Here is a 16960-nt window from a genome sequence, read left to right as displayed (position 1 = left end):
TTCTAATAAAAATTGTCAAAAGATAATTTTCCTAGAAATACAAAGGTGAAGATTAGTCCTAACTCGCAAATTATTTTTTATGATTTGAGTTAGGTTGGGTTAAGAAATTTTCAATATTTTTTAAAGTAGTTTGAATTAAAAATTATTCACTTAACTCACAGGTTAAACAAATTTGAGTCAAGTTGAATATAGATTCACCTATAATCCACCACCAATAACAATACTTTATTTATTTATTTACTACTTTTTATGATATTTTTTATTATAATTATTTATTACTTCTAATCTCAAGTGAAATTAAATTTAATATTTATATAAGTATTATACTCATATTTATGTTAAAATTTAAATTTTTATTAAATATTTTTTATTTAGGGATAAACTTTATTTAAAATTAGAATAAAAATTGTAAAGTAAGGGCTAACACTAAAAATCACATAAATTATTAAATTAACATTAAAATTAACACATTTTACAATATTACAATAAACCACTCTAATTATTATTGGGATAAAAAAAATCTAAAAGTAGTTACTTTTACAAAAGTAAAAAAGATATACATTTAAATTTGACAATTTTATTTTATAATCGAATGTTGCCTGATGTTTTTATTTAATAGTGTATGTGATTTTTAACTTTTAAAATTTAAATCAACGGTGTTAGTTTCCGTTTTTTAAATTCTCATTATAATTTTAAATCAACTCTATTTCTAAATTTAAAATATTTAATAAAAATATAAATTTTTAATAAAAATATCAATATAACATTTATATACAAATTAAATTTGATTTTAATTTAGAAATTAACAAAATTATCTTTTAAAGAGATTTGGCATTAAATTGAATAATAGTAACAATATAGGAAGGATCGAAATCGAATACAAGTTACTATGTACTGATTTGACATTAGACATATTTTTAAAATGAAGAAAAAATTAAAAAATTAAACAAAATAAATAATGAATAAATAAATAAAATTAAATTGACATATAAGTTATAACACACATTATTCATTATCTATTATTTATCTAAATAATGTTAAAACAATGACTAAATTAAATAAAATTAACAAAAATTAAAAACAGACGAAAATAAACATTAAAACTAAACTAAATAAACTCAACCAAAATAGAAACTGAATAGGCATTTAAATAAAAACAAAGTGAATAGATTCAAATTACTGGTTAAACTTGTATGAATAAAGTTTATTCTTTACATAAAAAAAAGTTGCAACTAGAACCGGCGAACTATATAAAGTAAAACTGAAACCCTTTTGCATTATATAGACAAATATGAATGTCATATTATAATTTAAATTTTTTAGAATTAAGTTAGATTAACAATCCACTTATTTATCTTTGAATTGTATCAACAAATTTTACTTATTTGATTAATTTCCTTAATACTAAAGAATTTATTTTGTCCTCTGTAGTTTATTACTACAATATCTAAATCTAATTCACATAACATTAAAGTGCATAGAATTACTTATTCTTTAAAAATATTGAATAACATCGAAACCTAAGTCTAAAATAAAGAATTTCAAACAGCATGGTGGACACTTACAATATATCATGAGACAAATGATTGATTTTTCTTATAACATGAATTTTGTTGTCGCTTGAACCAAATGATAATAATCAAATGCAAAAAATTATATTAAACAAATTACCAGCATCAAATTATCATTAATTTAAAACACATATCAACATTTATAATACAATGAAAAAGTATAATATTAGCTCACTGTAGTACATGAAGAACAGCAAATAAATACTCATATTCTACACTTTTTTTCTTTTGTAAATATTTTCATATCAAAACAATATAACAACTTAAATGAAAACAACTCCAAATAATTCACAACGAATCTTAGGAGAACAAATATAAACTCAAAATAGCATAGGGTTGACAAGGGGGGTGGAAACGGTTTTATAATCCAATTTAATCTCGAAAAAAAATTATATGTATTTAATTTTAATTAATTCCCAATATTTTTTAAATAATTTAATTATATTTTTCCATGTAAGTCTGTGAGGTACAAAGCGTTAACGCATGTATACTATTATAATAAAAATACATAATTGAATCATTTAAATATTTAAATTAATTGAATTAGAAAATAATAAAGGATCAAATTGAATAGTTTTTAAAAATGGACAAAAAAAAGATTTATTTTAACCTGAAATTAATTTAGTTTTGTAATATTTAATTAAGACTCACAAATTTAGCATATAATTTGAAATTTATATAGCATTGTTTAAAAACTTATATTATTGGTAATTACTGATATTTTTACTGATTTTTTATTTTTTATTTCAAGTAAAAAATAGACAAAAAAAGATTTATTTTAACCTGAAATTAATTTAGTTTTGTAATATTTAATTAGGATGAATTGTGGATAAATTGGGATGAGGGTAGTAGTAGTGCTATAGTTGGATAAAAGGATTAGTATGTTAGTTTTAGACAGACTCACACAAGATTGAAGTGAAATTAATCCATCAATTTAACACCAGTTTTAATGGACTTCATTTTTAGCATGCATCCAGTTTGACTTTTTCTTCGCGAACCTCCTTTTTTTCTCCATGCACCCCAAAAAAATTATAATTCTCAAATTATCCTTATAAAAATGTAAAACTTATTCATGCAACTCCTTCTTTTAACAAAAAGAAATAAATTTTAGAATATCTTCCAAAATATACAATTTCATATACACGTATTTTATTTTAAAAAATATTTCCAAATTCAATTTTTTTTATATTATATAATTCAAAATACAAATTAAAAAAATTAAATATTTTGAAATGTCTTTTTAGAAATGAAAATACTATAAAAAAAATACTCGATCTAAAATATATTTATTATACCCGTATTTGAGAAATTATTTTTAAATACCGGAGGAAAGAATGAAAAATGGATCAAGTATTCTTTATCTGGATTAGCATTCCATTTTGATCCTTTCATCATCACCATTTTCCATCCATCCTTTTAAGCACTCGTAAGAAGAAAAAAAGGTACAGGAAGAAATGATCACAAAACTATGGGCTATATTATATGGCTGGCCCGAAAACCATTAAAAGGTTTATCAATAAATAAAATTGATAATCACGTTTAAGTATCTCAAAAGGCAATTCCAAATCTAAATAAGAAGATATTTAATATTATAACTTGTCATGTATGCTCTTACAATGTTCACTTATTTGCACATAAAATAACTAACTCAAAATAGATTAAATATATCATTTAAATTTTAAAGATATTTATTTACATCTTTCACCTCAAATTCAAAGAACAAATATATAACTTCGTAATCTTAAAAACTAATGGTGTATTTGGACTATAAAAACGGACATAAAACTAAGACAATTCAATTGATTATGGATTTCAATTGGATTGGCTTGGTCAAATTAAATTAAATTCACTTGAAGATTAAATAGGTTTGAATTGGAAGTGAGTTAATTTTTTTTAAACTTGAATACTATTTAATGATATTTGAATTATATAAGTTAATATTTTGACTTTTATTTCTTACTTGTGGTTAATGTTAAGTGGAATAGTTGAGAAAACAAAGTAGGTTTAAATGAGTTAATTCATTTAATCTACCGATCCATAGTAAATAAAAACAAATTATAAAATTTATAATTTATTATAAAGTGAGTCAAATTTAGTTAATTCGTTTTAACTCACTTTACAATGAATCATAACTTATAAATCATATTAACTTACTTTTTATAGTCGATGTTTTCTAATCGCAAATAGTCTTTATTCGAGTGAATTAAATTATTTTAACCTATTGAGAAAAAAAATTGCATCAAAAAATTTGTTCAAAACTAGAATTTTAACCTATTTTAAACAGTACAAATTTTAGTTTACACATTTCATAAAAATTATAATTTTGATTTCTATTTTTCTTACAATTTGAACTCTAATTTTTAATTATCCGTAATTTTTTATTTTGAATACAATTTTAATCTCTTAATTTTTAATCATCCACGACCTTGCTCAATTTTTCAGTTTTAAAAACGTCATTTTCCTCAATCCTGTATCAAATATTGCTTCCAATTTTATTAAAAAGCCGGAAGTTCGACGTTACGTGTTTTTCCTTAACCTACTACATAATACTCAAATTGAGAAAAAAATTTACATATAACTAAACTTAAAATTGAACGAATTTATGAATAACTAAAGAGTCAAAATTATGCAAACAAAATAAAAAACAAATCTATACATAATAATTAAAATTGAGGAACTAAAGTGATGGAAACAAAAGTTGGAAGTCAAAAGTACGGATTTGATAAAATATAGATAACAAATTTACGATTAAGCCCAAATTAAAGATAATGACGAGGAGGGATATTATTTTTAACAATATTCCTAACTCCAAAAAGTGGGCACCATAAGTTAAGTTATAATGATGGAGGGTCCAATCCAAAATAGTTTATTGGTATTAATTTTCTCCAAATGAAACTAGGTCAAAATAAAAAATAAACATATCACTATGTAGATAGGATGGAAAATATTGGTACATATGACTTTATAGAAAAGGTCAAAACTAAACATTATTTCAATTTCATGTGTAGAAACTTTTTTCCTTTACCAATTATAATATTAGAATAGAGTTAGACTTGGGAAATATTTTTTTATTAGAAAGCCTTTATTAGAAGTTGAACAACTTGGGAAATTTTTTATGGTTTGTCCACGAAAAACGTGGACCCAACACGTGTGTTGATAAGGTCGAATGAAATGGAAAATCAGCAAATTAAAAAAAGGAAGAAAAGCTAAGCATGTACACTCATTTTTGTGTTGAAAAATGAAAAAATTGAAAACATTTCACGTGGAAACTGAATTAAAATTGAAATCCATCGTCGAAACTGTGACGGACAATATTTTAGGATGCACCTGGAATCCACGTTTGGATGGAAGCAAAAGCACCCAAAGAAGAGGAAGCCATTGCTTTGTCTGCGTTAAATCATGTCATAGTTGAACATGAAGTTTGAATTTTGGGAGACATATATACTTGAAATACCAATTTTATTATAATTTCGTACATTGAAAATACAGAAAAAATGGGTACGTGGCTTTGCTTGTGTTCATGAACCTGACATGTCTGCCCTACTACTTCTTCAGCAACCGAACCTACCTTATGTCCTTCTTTAAATAATCGAAACCAGGGTTTTAGATTTGGAAAACAGCGTATAAAAGCAAGTCTTGTCTATATATAAAGTACATCTCCATATACAAGTCAATATTTGACATTTATTATTTTGTTCAACTTTGGATGCTTTTCAAATTCATAAACTTCAACGTTATGATTAGTTCTACTTTTCCATTTGCATTTATTAGTTTTGGCTTCAATGATTTTCTAAAGCTTTTGGGATGAAGTTTACTGATTAAGGCTTATCAATTTACATAAAGAATTTCAGTATTTCGGTTAATTTTTAGATGTGGGTCAATTATAAAATTGGGTGAACTCCACTGAATCTAAAACGACATCGAAAAAAATCATCGGAAATGATATCGATTTCTGTGAAAAAGTAAAATCATCATACATCATGACGACTGCATCATGTTGACTTTTATGATTTGATAAAGAGGAAGTCGTGAAGACTCTTACCAACTTCAATCGAATGTAGCTAGAATTCATGACGACTTCTTTTGGACACAAGAAAAGAAATGACAAGAATTCCTACAAATTTTGCTTCTTTTGATTTGTCAAAAAATCGTTTTCATTAATGACTTCACCTGCAAAATCATCGATACTCGATTTAACATGACCCTAATTTGTAATTACCTCGCAATCCCGTTTTATAATTTACCGTTCAAAAATGACCCATAACTGAAAAAAAAAATCCCGTATTTCAATAAAAGAGAAACATGTTCCAATGGTAATCATAATAATTTGAAGCAGTGAATATTTACTAGAAGATGATGAAAAGTTCATCTAAAATATAACGGAACAGAACGATCCATGCTTACCTTCATAATTATGATTGAATAGGTCGACAACATAAAGAGTTCATGTCTTGTACAATAGTACTTTCACATGAGAACTTTAGTGGTTAAGTTGTCAATATATTTTCCTTTTCCTCATCGGAAAGTGTTGCTATTATTATTTTAAAATTTCGTCCTTTTCCTTTCGGGCAAATAAGTATTACCACGAATACCATTTGTTGCGATAATTAATGTTCTGGCAAAGACAATTATACAGTGATTAATCGATCCCTAATTTTTTGTCCTCTATATATATAAGCAGACACCCGATGGACATTATTTGGTGACTAGCAACCTAATTAATGTAAACCTCTGAGTTTAAAATGAATCAAATAAAAAGGTTGGACTCTGACCGGAGTTGTGACTCTCTGTGACACACTTGTCCAAATCGTATAGCAGATTAACAATATCAAAGAAAACAAGCTGATTTATTTCTGTGGCTTAAGATAATTAGGTTTTGTCATTTGTTAATGAAGGAAGGGACAAAAGGACTGTGTGTTTAATTGCTGAGGGGACCCCATTTGATGGACCATGACATGTGCAAGGTTGCAGACAGATTAAGAAGACATTTGTATGATTTTTAATTATGGTGAAATATGGAATTTACACGTTTGCTGAGTATATACTAATATGGGGTCCATGCATGTACTAGAATTTTCAGGTAATTTAGAAGGAAAAATATCTCAGTACTTGAAATTGTAAGGACAGGTATAGTCGTTGTCCCTTGTGTCGGCTGTAAGAGTAAATGAAAACATACATTATTGAGAATATGTCCATTTTCATATTACCCTTCTCATTGGATAAACTGTGTATTGTATATGAAATGAAAAAGATTTCTTTGATTGTAAGAAATAATTATATAACTTAAGGGTAAATATTAATTTTAAAATACTTTGATCTTTACGAAAGAAAAACACAAACAAACCTTAATCATGGTCTGTGACGAGGATTTTAAGCATGTCCAGTTTTGGTTAGTTGGATTTGAGGTCACGTTAGATGAGATAGAAAGACGACAATGCATGAAAGAAGTTCAAGCCTAGTGATGGCTAAGCAAACTTTTCCCATGCAACTTGCAAGGCTTAACATGTTTCTGCTACTTCTCTCTCTGCTTGTCCTATTTGCAGTGATTATTCTTTTGGTCAATGAAATTCTTTCTATTCAGAGAAAGAGAGAGAGAATGTAGCGTACCCCGCATCATATCCGAAAGGGATGTGACATAATGATCCATTATGTATCATGCATGATTAGTCACAAGTATGTGCATTGCAGTTTTATATTGCTTTTCGTAATGCTAATAAACTTTGCAGTTTTAGTATTGTGTTACAACCTGTCTATCTCCATCTTTCAACTATTCATACACAACTTCACTTTCATCTTTCAAGAATATCAGAACTCTGGTAAGTAACTGATGAAAACTCAAATTTTGTTTTGGATTTGAGGAAATGGAGCTTGAAAAGACAAGAACTGAACCCAAATTTTCATTTACTTATTCCCTTTTCCTCCTAACACCTTTGAATGAATGACCAAAACCACTGTTATTTACATTGCTTAAATTCTGAAAGGGTTTCTTTTTTCTGGAGGTTGCTTCTTTTTCTCATCGAAAGTTTTGAATGTCAAACAATAAGCCAAGCAGAGAAATGCAAATTAAAGCAAAGAGGATATCAAAATATTTAACAGGGTAACACCCCCCATGAACAACATTGCTTCACTTAAATCACCACTCACCAAAGATAAAAATGACATTGCCAAGGAACAAATATGCTTGGACATCAATCTATATATCTATACTATATACAATATAGCAACACCAAAGTAAAATGTTAACAGTAGTGACCTAGTCATAACCACCACTTGACAAAGGGATTTCTTAACTAGTAAATCACCACTTGACAAGGGATGTATGTGACTATAATCCTGGCTTCTGAAATGTGTAGTTCCTCCTTTCTTATCTCATCATGGAGGTTAAGGACTCAAATGCAACTTCATCACAGGGTATGGTAAGTCCCATGTCATGGTTGAAGCCAAACTCCTCCTCAGCTCTTTGGAGCAGACTTTGAAACTGTGGATAAGCCAGCCATGAGATTGGGATAATGTATCTGGTCCTGTTCTCCCCAACATACACTGCAAAATGGCCTTTTGGTACATCATCAGGAAGACCCTCTTCATTGAAAGTCTGCTTCTTGCCAAAACTTGAGCACCTTTTCACAATTTGCTTTAGAACAACAGCTTGTGGTAGTTTATTGGATTTTTTGATGGCCATTATGTTGCTCTTGCACCTTCAAAGTAGAATTTTTTGTGTCTGAGAGGGTTTGGGAAGTGTGGATTATGGGGTAGAGTGGAGGGGTATTTATGGTGAGATAGCACAGTGGAAGAAAGAACCAAAGTCATGTGGGTGTGGGGACTGGTAGCAGACCAAAGTGTTTTAGGCTAAACTTGTTTATGAGGGAACGCAAGTTCCAACACCAGTGAACGTTTGTTTGCCTGCTCCTTCCCCAATAGACAACGTGGTCCACTTTTCCTCTTAACTCAAAATTTTTCCATCACTTTGTCTCCATTCACTCATCCTATTATCATGTCGGAATTTTTCACTTGCACACATTCAGTTTTCCATCTTTTCTTGCTCCTGCTGGATGCTGCAAACTCAGCATTTTCGCCAAGTAATCATAAAGGGCTAGTGCCAAAATATAGCTGCTCCTTCTTTTGTTTGTAATCTGATTCAATTCAACTGTGTTAATTACCACAAATAGAGTCTCAAACATAGTAAAAACGGCGAAAAGCAATATTAAACTGGCTAGATTTTATGCTTCAAACATGGTATTTTCGTTTTGGTATCAGTTAATTACCAAATTGTCACTTTCAGAACTAATCAGTTAATTAGGCGTGTCGCAAACACATATAAGGCGAAAATCGTTTTCAGATTGAATGAGAGCTTAAAACCATTTAACAGAGCATTCAATGGTATTGCCATTTTGGGTTCCTCGTCCCTGTAGTGTTATTTTTTACTATTTTGAAGTAATCATGTACAATCACGCTACCAAATACTGCTATTCTGAACCATGTACTTTGTTATAATAGAACAGAAGCAGTCTCTATTTAAGACGAGACTGGTACTTAAACACATGCACGTTTCACTTAGAAGGAGGAAATCGCGAGAAATATCCATGTTAAAGTTAATTTTATCAACAGCATTTGTTGTAGGAGTTTACTTATAGGTTATGAACTGAATTGGGTTGATAAAAAATATCTTCAACTTTACTTTACTTAATAAATGGGCACGATTGGATTCACTAACGTAGTGTTCTTTTGAATGGTTTGTACTGTTCAAGCGAATTTGTGAGTATGGATTTCATGCAAAGAGCATGTTCCCTTACTATGATTTGTAGTGAAATAAGATGGCAGATTTGGAGGATGGAGGGTTTAATCCATCCACCCAAAAGTAAGGTGATTCGCGTATATTTCGTTTAACATTATTAAATTATCTCTAGTTTTATACACATAATTGCTCATTTCCCATGTAGGTGTCTGCTGGGATGTGGTGGGAGAGGAAAATGAAGGAGGTGGTAGGCTATGGTGGGGATGAGGCTCGTACATGTGGTGGAGGAATGGTGGTGCATTTAGAGTATGTGCACCGGTTACATAATCGATGTAGTGTATTGTGTGTGTATGTCACCGGTTACGTAACCCATGTCTTTGCAAAGAGGAGAGTGACACCGATTACGTAACCGGTATCAATGTGTGTGTTGTTTTTTTTTTAACTTTTTTTTTAACTATTTTTGTATAACTTTTATTTAAAATTTAATTGTATAACTTTTTTTTAATTTAATTGTATAATTTTTTTTTTACATTTTAAAAATTTAAATTTTTTATTTTAAAATTTCATATAATTTCAATATTTTTTTAATTCGTATTAATTATTTATAATTATTTTTATAACATCAAATTATAAAATCATTCTTTTTTTTCTATCAAGGATATTTTGGTAACTTTTTAATTCTATCTATTTTTATAATTTATTTTATCTATTACATCAATGAAATTTTTCGCTAACTTTCATAAAACTTATATCTAAATCCACTCACTTTACCCTCTAAATTCATTCAAATAAAAACAAATTTATCTACTCAAATCCACACAAATTCATCTTGACACTCTTTCTCAGGAATCCATTACTCCAAAAGAAGACACCCTAAATTAATTACGAGTTCCACACACACTTACGTATACCAGAATAAATACTAAAAGCCTCAAATATCAAATAAAAATTAGGTCTTGAAAGATTGAGGCATTAGTCGGTATGTTCTTACATAAAATTTTCATTTAAATGAATAACTGAATAATGCATCATCTTGTCTAACTTTTTTAGTTATTGACTTTTAATCCAATCTCATATCAACGATCACATATATTTTCTTACATGACTCTTGTATATGCATCGAAAAATTTGGTTTTAAATTTTCCTGTAATTTTTAATCTTATCAAAGATTCTTCCGTGTAAAATCAAATTCCACAAGAACCTCAAATCACAAAACAAAACATCACCATAATACCTTTTAAAGAGAAGGGAAATAAACAAAGCTAGGTTTTGATGGGTCTGAGTTTGACCTGTTTAATTGTTACATATACAAGTTTTAAGTTTATATATGATCTGTTTAAAAGTATAGTATAACAAAAATCCCTTTTATAAAAGATGATAAGCTTAATTAATCATCGAACCAACCTAAAAACATATTAGAATTTTCATTGCATACATTATTTTTTATTTTCTAATTAATAATAATATCAAATGAAATGAAATGAAATAAAATAATTTCAAAAAACAATACGTACGTCATTACAGAGACACACAAAACATAAACAAGTCTTCTTATAAAAAAAAAATGGAGAAAAAATTTATAAGCTTAAGCAATGAAAAAGAGTAATACAATAAGAAAAAAATTCAATTAAAATATTAAATATTTGTATCCTTTTGTTGAGCATTGTGTTATTAGTAATTAGATATGACCACTCTTAAAAAATTAGAATTTAATCTTATAAGCTATTACAATTACTGAATTAAAATATAATAACTAAATTAATTCAAAAAAATTAAATATGAAACCATTAAATACAATATTAAAATTTGAACTTTATAAATAAAAAAATTTATATTGAAAGTAATGAACTCACACTTATAATAATTTTTTTTTAATTATACCGGATTGCATATAGAATGCGGGTAAAAATACTTATTGCATAAATAAAGTTATCAATTTTTATAATGATATACTAATAATAATTTCCTTAGTTTGTCAGTTCATTTTATTTTAGTTTGCTTAATTTTTGTGTTATACAAATGTGATTTTGGTATTTAATAAATTAAAAATATTTATCACTTAATAGGAGGGGTGAAAATATAGTTCAATGAATCACTCCTAAATTCATTCGTTAACTCTTTCGAAATTTTAAATTTATTTTTATTACAAATTTTATTATTAGTATTAATTGTTATATATATATATATATATATATATATATATATATATATATATATATATATATATATATATATGTGTGTGTGTGTGTGTGTGTGTGTAAAAGTAATTTCCGTAAAAATTTATATAACTTTTTTTCTAAATGTTCATGTACCTATAAACTTTTTCAAGTGTTCATATATAAATTTTGTATATATCTTCATTCAAATACGTTAACTCAATCACTAAATCCCACTCAATCGATCTGATACTGAGTTAGATTATATCTTAAATTTAATCAAACCGAACCATTTATGCAATTATATCTTTTTATGGATAAAGTATTTATGTTGTATACTTGAGACAATAAAAATAAAAAATAATTTTGTACATAAAAGACGAAAGGAGTCTGAATCAATAGACTGTTGAAGTCAATTGTGATTAAAACGTATGTTTGTTGGTAGGCCGTTATTGTCAAAGTCCCTTCAAATTGGCCTAACGAGAATGTGTTACGAAGCTTTATAATGGGCAGTGATTAGATATTACCTTTTTTTTCTTCTTATGTTAACAAAGGATTGAAACAACCATTTCATAAACCCTGCAACAAAAGTAAAGGTCTGAACGAAGAAGACAAAAACATGTTCCATCTATGAAGCTCGTCAATAACTAAATATTACTAAAATTTCACATTATGTTTCTCAGTCAACATATCATCACGGAAACTTAAATTAATTTTTGTATTCTACTACTTTTTCTGTGTGCCAGAGGAATTAAATACAATGAAATATAAACATTTATTTTATTTCAAAAATACCTAACCATTTTTTTTTCTTTTTTCTAATATTATTGTTATTTCAATTAAATACTTTTTCGGTTTCTTTTTATATGTTTTCTAAAGTTATTTCTGCGGGATTTAAAATTAATAATAAATTTATTACATTTTATTTTACCACTTTTTCTTTCTAGTACTATAAATATATGTATACATTATTTAAAAATGTTGTAATGACTAAAGGTGATTACAATTTTAAAAAGGGTCAAATGAACATATATCACCCTCCCCTTGCCCCTTGCCCCTTGCCCATTCAATTTCTCTATTTAATTATCTTTTGTTCTAAGTCATGAATAACTAAAAAAAGAAAGATAAAAGAAACAATATCACGTACATAGTACTATAGGATATTCGATAAAAATGGTTAGTATGTATATTACCACTCTAAATAATTTTTTAGTAAGAAAATTATGTAATTTTTTTATTAGAGATTGTGTGATTATTTATTTTTAAAATGAAAAAATATTTTTATTATTAAAGTATTAAATTTATAATTATAAATGACACAAAAAAAATTATAGAAAATTGTATTCATCTATCTAATAATATAGAAGTTGGAAAATCAAATCTCTCACTTTCGAATGAAAAACATGCGCTTGAATGTTAATATATAATTTTCATTTAATGGTTTGAAATTAACATTTGTCAAATTTTAAAATAATTAAGTCATGTTAATTTTTTTCAACAATCATAATTATCAATTTGTTTTTCAGGAAAATTATTCAAACAAGGAATATAATCTTTTTATGCCAAAGTCTAATCATAATTATCTATCGTCTTATACTACATATCTTTTCGATATTAAAAAATACATATTTAATATTAATAAAAAAATATTTTTTTTTTATATATTAAAGGTAAGATCATTTTATAGTATATAAGAAGAATGTAAATTTCATCTTACAGATTGATTTTATGAGTTTGAATTAATCTTAAAACCTATCTCTAACATGATATCAGCGTTATGTCATAAACATGAAAGAACAATTTCCAATTTTATCTTTAAATCCTTTTCTCAAACCTTTGTTTTTTGCCATGACGATAAGTCAACACTTTCAATGGTTCAACCATAGGACCTATTTCATTAGTAGTTAAAGAAGACATGCACATTGGCTTGAGAGGAATGGTATAACATTATTTTATTAAATTTATTTTCATGTATAATGACAATATAAAAACATTAAAGTAGACGAATCTGATAGAAGGATAAGCCCACAGACGACCTTATCCTTGCCCATAGTTATCAATTAGAAAAAGAAATCAAAATAAGTTGGTGAGGATAAAAAGTCAAATTGAAATCTCATCAAATGTAATCACGATAAATTCCGCATATAAATAGGATTTACGGAAATGGAGAAATTGGAATAAAGTACAACAAAATTTTATATAAGTAAAATGAGTGATTATTTTTTCATTTATAACTTTAATTGTGTGAATGTCTAAAATTTCATCTCAATTAATTATTCATGTTATTTAATTAATCATTGTTTTGTTGGAAGTCTTACATCTACTATAGATAAGACAATTTCATAGTACATCGTGTATTTACAAGTTAATTTTGTGGAATTAAGTTTAAAACTCACTTCTAACATATTTAGTATTTAATATTTTTTTATTTTAGTTATACTTATTTTTTATATAATTTTAAATAAAAATTTTTGAATGATAAATAAATATAAATTATACATTTTTTTAAAATAACCTAAATTTAATTTAACTCTACAAAATCAATTTGTAAAATTACATTTACACTATCTATCTATCTATCTATCTATATATATATATATATATATATATATATATATATATATATATTATTATAAATTCGTTTTATTCCATATCACCTCGAAATACACACATATATACATACACACAACGAACGTGAAACGATATTAATAGTTGGTCTGAGAGTAAGTGAAATGATAGATCCTACTAATAATAAATTTCACTTTGAAAGAATTTGGATGATTATGATATCATTTTAAAAAATCTTCTAACTCAATCTTACAAAATATATTTATAGGTAGACATGTCAAAGTGAGCCAACCCGGCTCACACGGGTTGGCTCACCACGGGCCGGGTCAAAAAACTAGTGAGCCCAACCCGGCTCACTTCAAGGTGAGCCAGATTTTTTGTAACCCGGCTCAACCCACCACGGGTTGGTGGGTTAAGTGGGTTGGCTCACCAACCCACCTAAAAAATTGATTTTTTTTCAAGTATTCAAATATTTCTAGTAATCATAACAATATTTCCAACATCAGATTTGATAAAAGCAAAGATGTCATTTCCCGAGAACCATAGTATTCATAGCTTGAACTACCATATACAGACAAACAAGCACTTTAAACTAACTAACTAAACATGTTCAAAAGTTGATAGTTCATTTAGCCTCCAAAAATTTCTTAGCCTGCATATGCAACACCATAACAGAGTGAATCCAATGCTACAATGACCTGCATAGATAATGAAGGGGTTGAATCAAATGACCTTGAATCAAATCACCTATACACATATACTCCAACTCAAAAGCATACAATTTTGCATATACTTAAAACAACAACAGCAGAATAATAGACAACAATAATAGACATATCCCGTGTATTTCAGTACCAATAATAGACAGTACCAATAATAATACTCAACCTCTTCTCATTACATACATCAACCACGTGTATTTCCTTTTATTACAGCAATTGGACATGAAGCAGCAAGTAAAATGTAACCATCATATAAGAAGATAAATTGTGGTTCAAAGACATATCCCGTGTTATGAATTTTTGTTCATCCTGTACTGCAAAAATCAAGATGTCTTTTATACATTTGTCTTATCTAAGCAAACAAACTCAAGATATTGCAGCAATAACCAAGACAAGTTGAACTCTGCAGAAACATATGCTTACCTCAAATTACTACACAGATACATTGGAGTCATGGATTGAAAAGTCTAGAACAATTTCCTCCTCTTTTTGACAATCTTCATTATCTTCATCTTGAAAATTAAAAACAGATTATTAACAAATCATATAATTTATTAGAATAAGAAGTATGCTGTAAAAGTTTGAAAAGTAATATAAATTAAATTACCAATATTTTCAAATCCATGTAACCAATTTTGAGTTAAAATTAGAGCTTGAACATTGTCAGGAAGAAGATTAGATCGATACTTGCTAAGCACTTTACCACCGATGCTAAATGCAGACTCACTGGCAACAGTTGTTATTGGAATACTTAACACCTCACATGCTAATCTACATAGGTTTGGATAGCGTTCTTGTCGATCCTTCCAATAGCTCAAAATATCCAACTTTGGAAAATACTTTGGCCCAAGTGGTGTTTCAGTCAGATACAAATCCAATTCAGACTTGCCAGTTACATTCACATTTTGGCTTGCATCTGTCAGATGCTTGGCTTGATGAGCGCAAGCAAATGAGTTTAGTTCAAGATGGCCATGATCTCCCAGAGATAGATTCATCAATTGTAGACAAGTTAGGTGTTGATATTGAAACATTTCTTCATGCAAAAAGGTCTGTTAACTTGAGAAGATACAGTAACTTGTCCACAAAGGAAAAAATTTTAGAGCAGAAAAAGGGTGCAGACAGAGGACTCGACAAACATGGCTCCAAAATGAACAACAACAATGGTGCAGAGGTTGATAGAGAAAAGAAAGGAAGGCAGAACTCTATGAGGAAACATGTTCAGTCGAAGGAAATCATTGAGGAGTGTTGTGAGTTGCAAGCAGGTGTGATGAAGAATCTGTCATGTGATGAAAATGACAGCACTTGAATATGGATACCCCTAACGACAATGCCAAGCGTTAAATTTAATTTTTTTACAAAACATTAGTAAGGATAAAATACTTGAGCACTACATCACAATAGGGTGCAAAAACAGATGAAATTTTTGACGATTTGAAAGTTCGAGAGAATTGTACCAGCGTTGGCGAAGACGACTGAACGACCACCACTGTTGCCGGAGATGACTGAACGGCCACCACTGTTGCCGGAGACGACTGAACGACCACCACCGAATGGCCACCACACCACCGAACGACCAAGGAGAGCACGACCACCGTATGGGCACCACCTCACGACGACCCTCGAATGGGCACCGCTGCACGACGACCCTCGAATGGGCACCACCGAACGACCACCGTCGACCACCGCGCCTCAGATCGAACGACCACCACCGATGGGCACCACCTAGAGATGAAAAGAGGGATTAGGGATTAGGGATCGAACCCGTGATCCCTAATCCCTAATCCCTCTTTTGAACATGTTTAGTTAGTTAGTTTAAAGTGCTTGTTTGTCTGTATATGGTAGTTCAAGCTATGAATACTATGGTTCTCGGGAAATTACTAGAAATATTTGAATACTTGAAAAAAAAATCAATTTTTTAGGTGGGTTGGTGAGCCAACCCACTTAACCCACCAACCCGTGGTGGGTTGAGCCGGGTTACAAAAAATCTGGCTCACCTTGAAGTGATCCGGGTTGGGCTCACTAGTTTTTTGACCCGGCCCGTGGTGAGCCAACCCGTGTGAGCCGGGTTGGCTCACTTTGACATGTCTAGCACGAACAATGGAACACGAATCAGAGCAAAGAAGGGAACCGCGAGTGTGTGTGACGGACATACACGAAAATGAAAATGAAAAGAGGGATTAGGGATTGCATATTTTTCTGAATAATTAAAGT

At 28.8% G+C, this 16960-nt stretch overlaps 1 protein-coding gene across 1 annotated transcript; it reads right to left on the bottom strand.

Moving 5' to 3' along the window:
- Positions 1–7626: 7626 nt before the first annotated feature.
- On the bottom strand, positions 7627–8402 carry LOC114174327 (auxin-responsive protein SAUR50-like). The gene has a single exon (XM_028059161.1). It carries the CDS (start codon positions 8248–8250, stop codon positions 7936–7938), a length of 315 nt encoding a protein of 104 aa, XP_027914962.1. The 5' UTR covers positions 8251–8402; the 3' UTR covers positions 7627–7935.
- Positions 8403–16960: the final 8558 nt, after the last annotated feature.

The sequence above is a fragment of the Vigna unguiculata genome, chromosome 2 (assembly GCF_004118075.2).
Source record: "Vigna unguiculata cultivar IT97K-499-35 chromosome 2, ASM411807v1, whole genome shotgun sequence".
Taxonomy (NCBI): Eukaryota; Viridiplantae; Streptophyta; class Magnoliopsida; order Fabales; family Fabaceae; genus Vigna; species Vigna unguiculata.
This window is presented reverse-complemented; position numbering and strand designations above follow the sequence as displayed.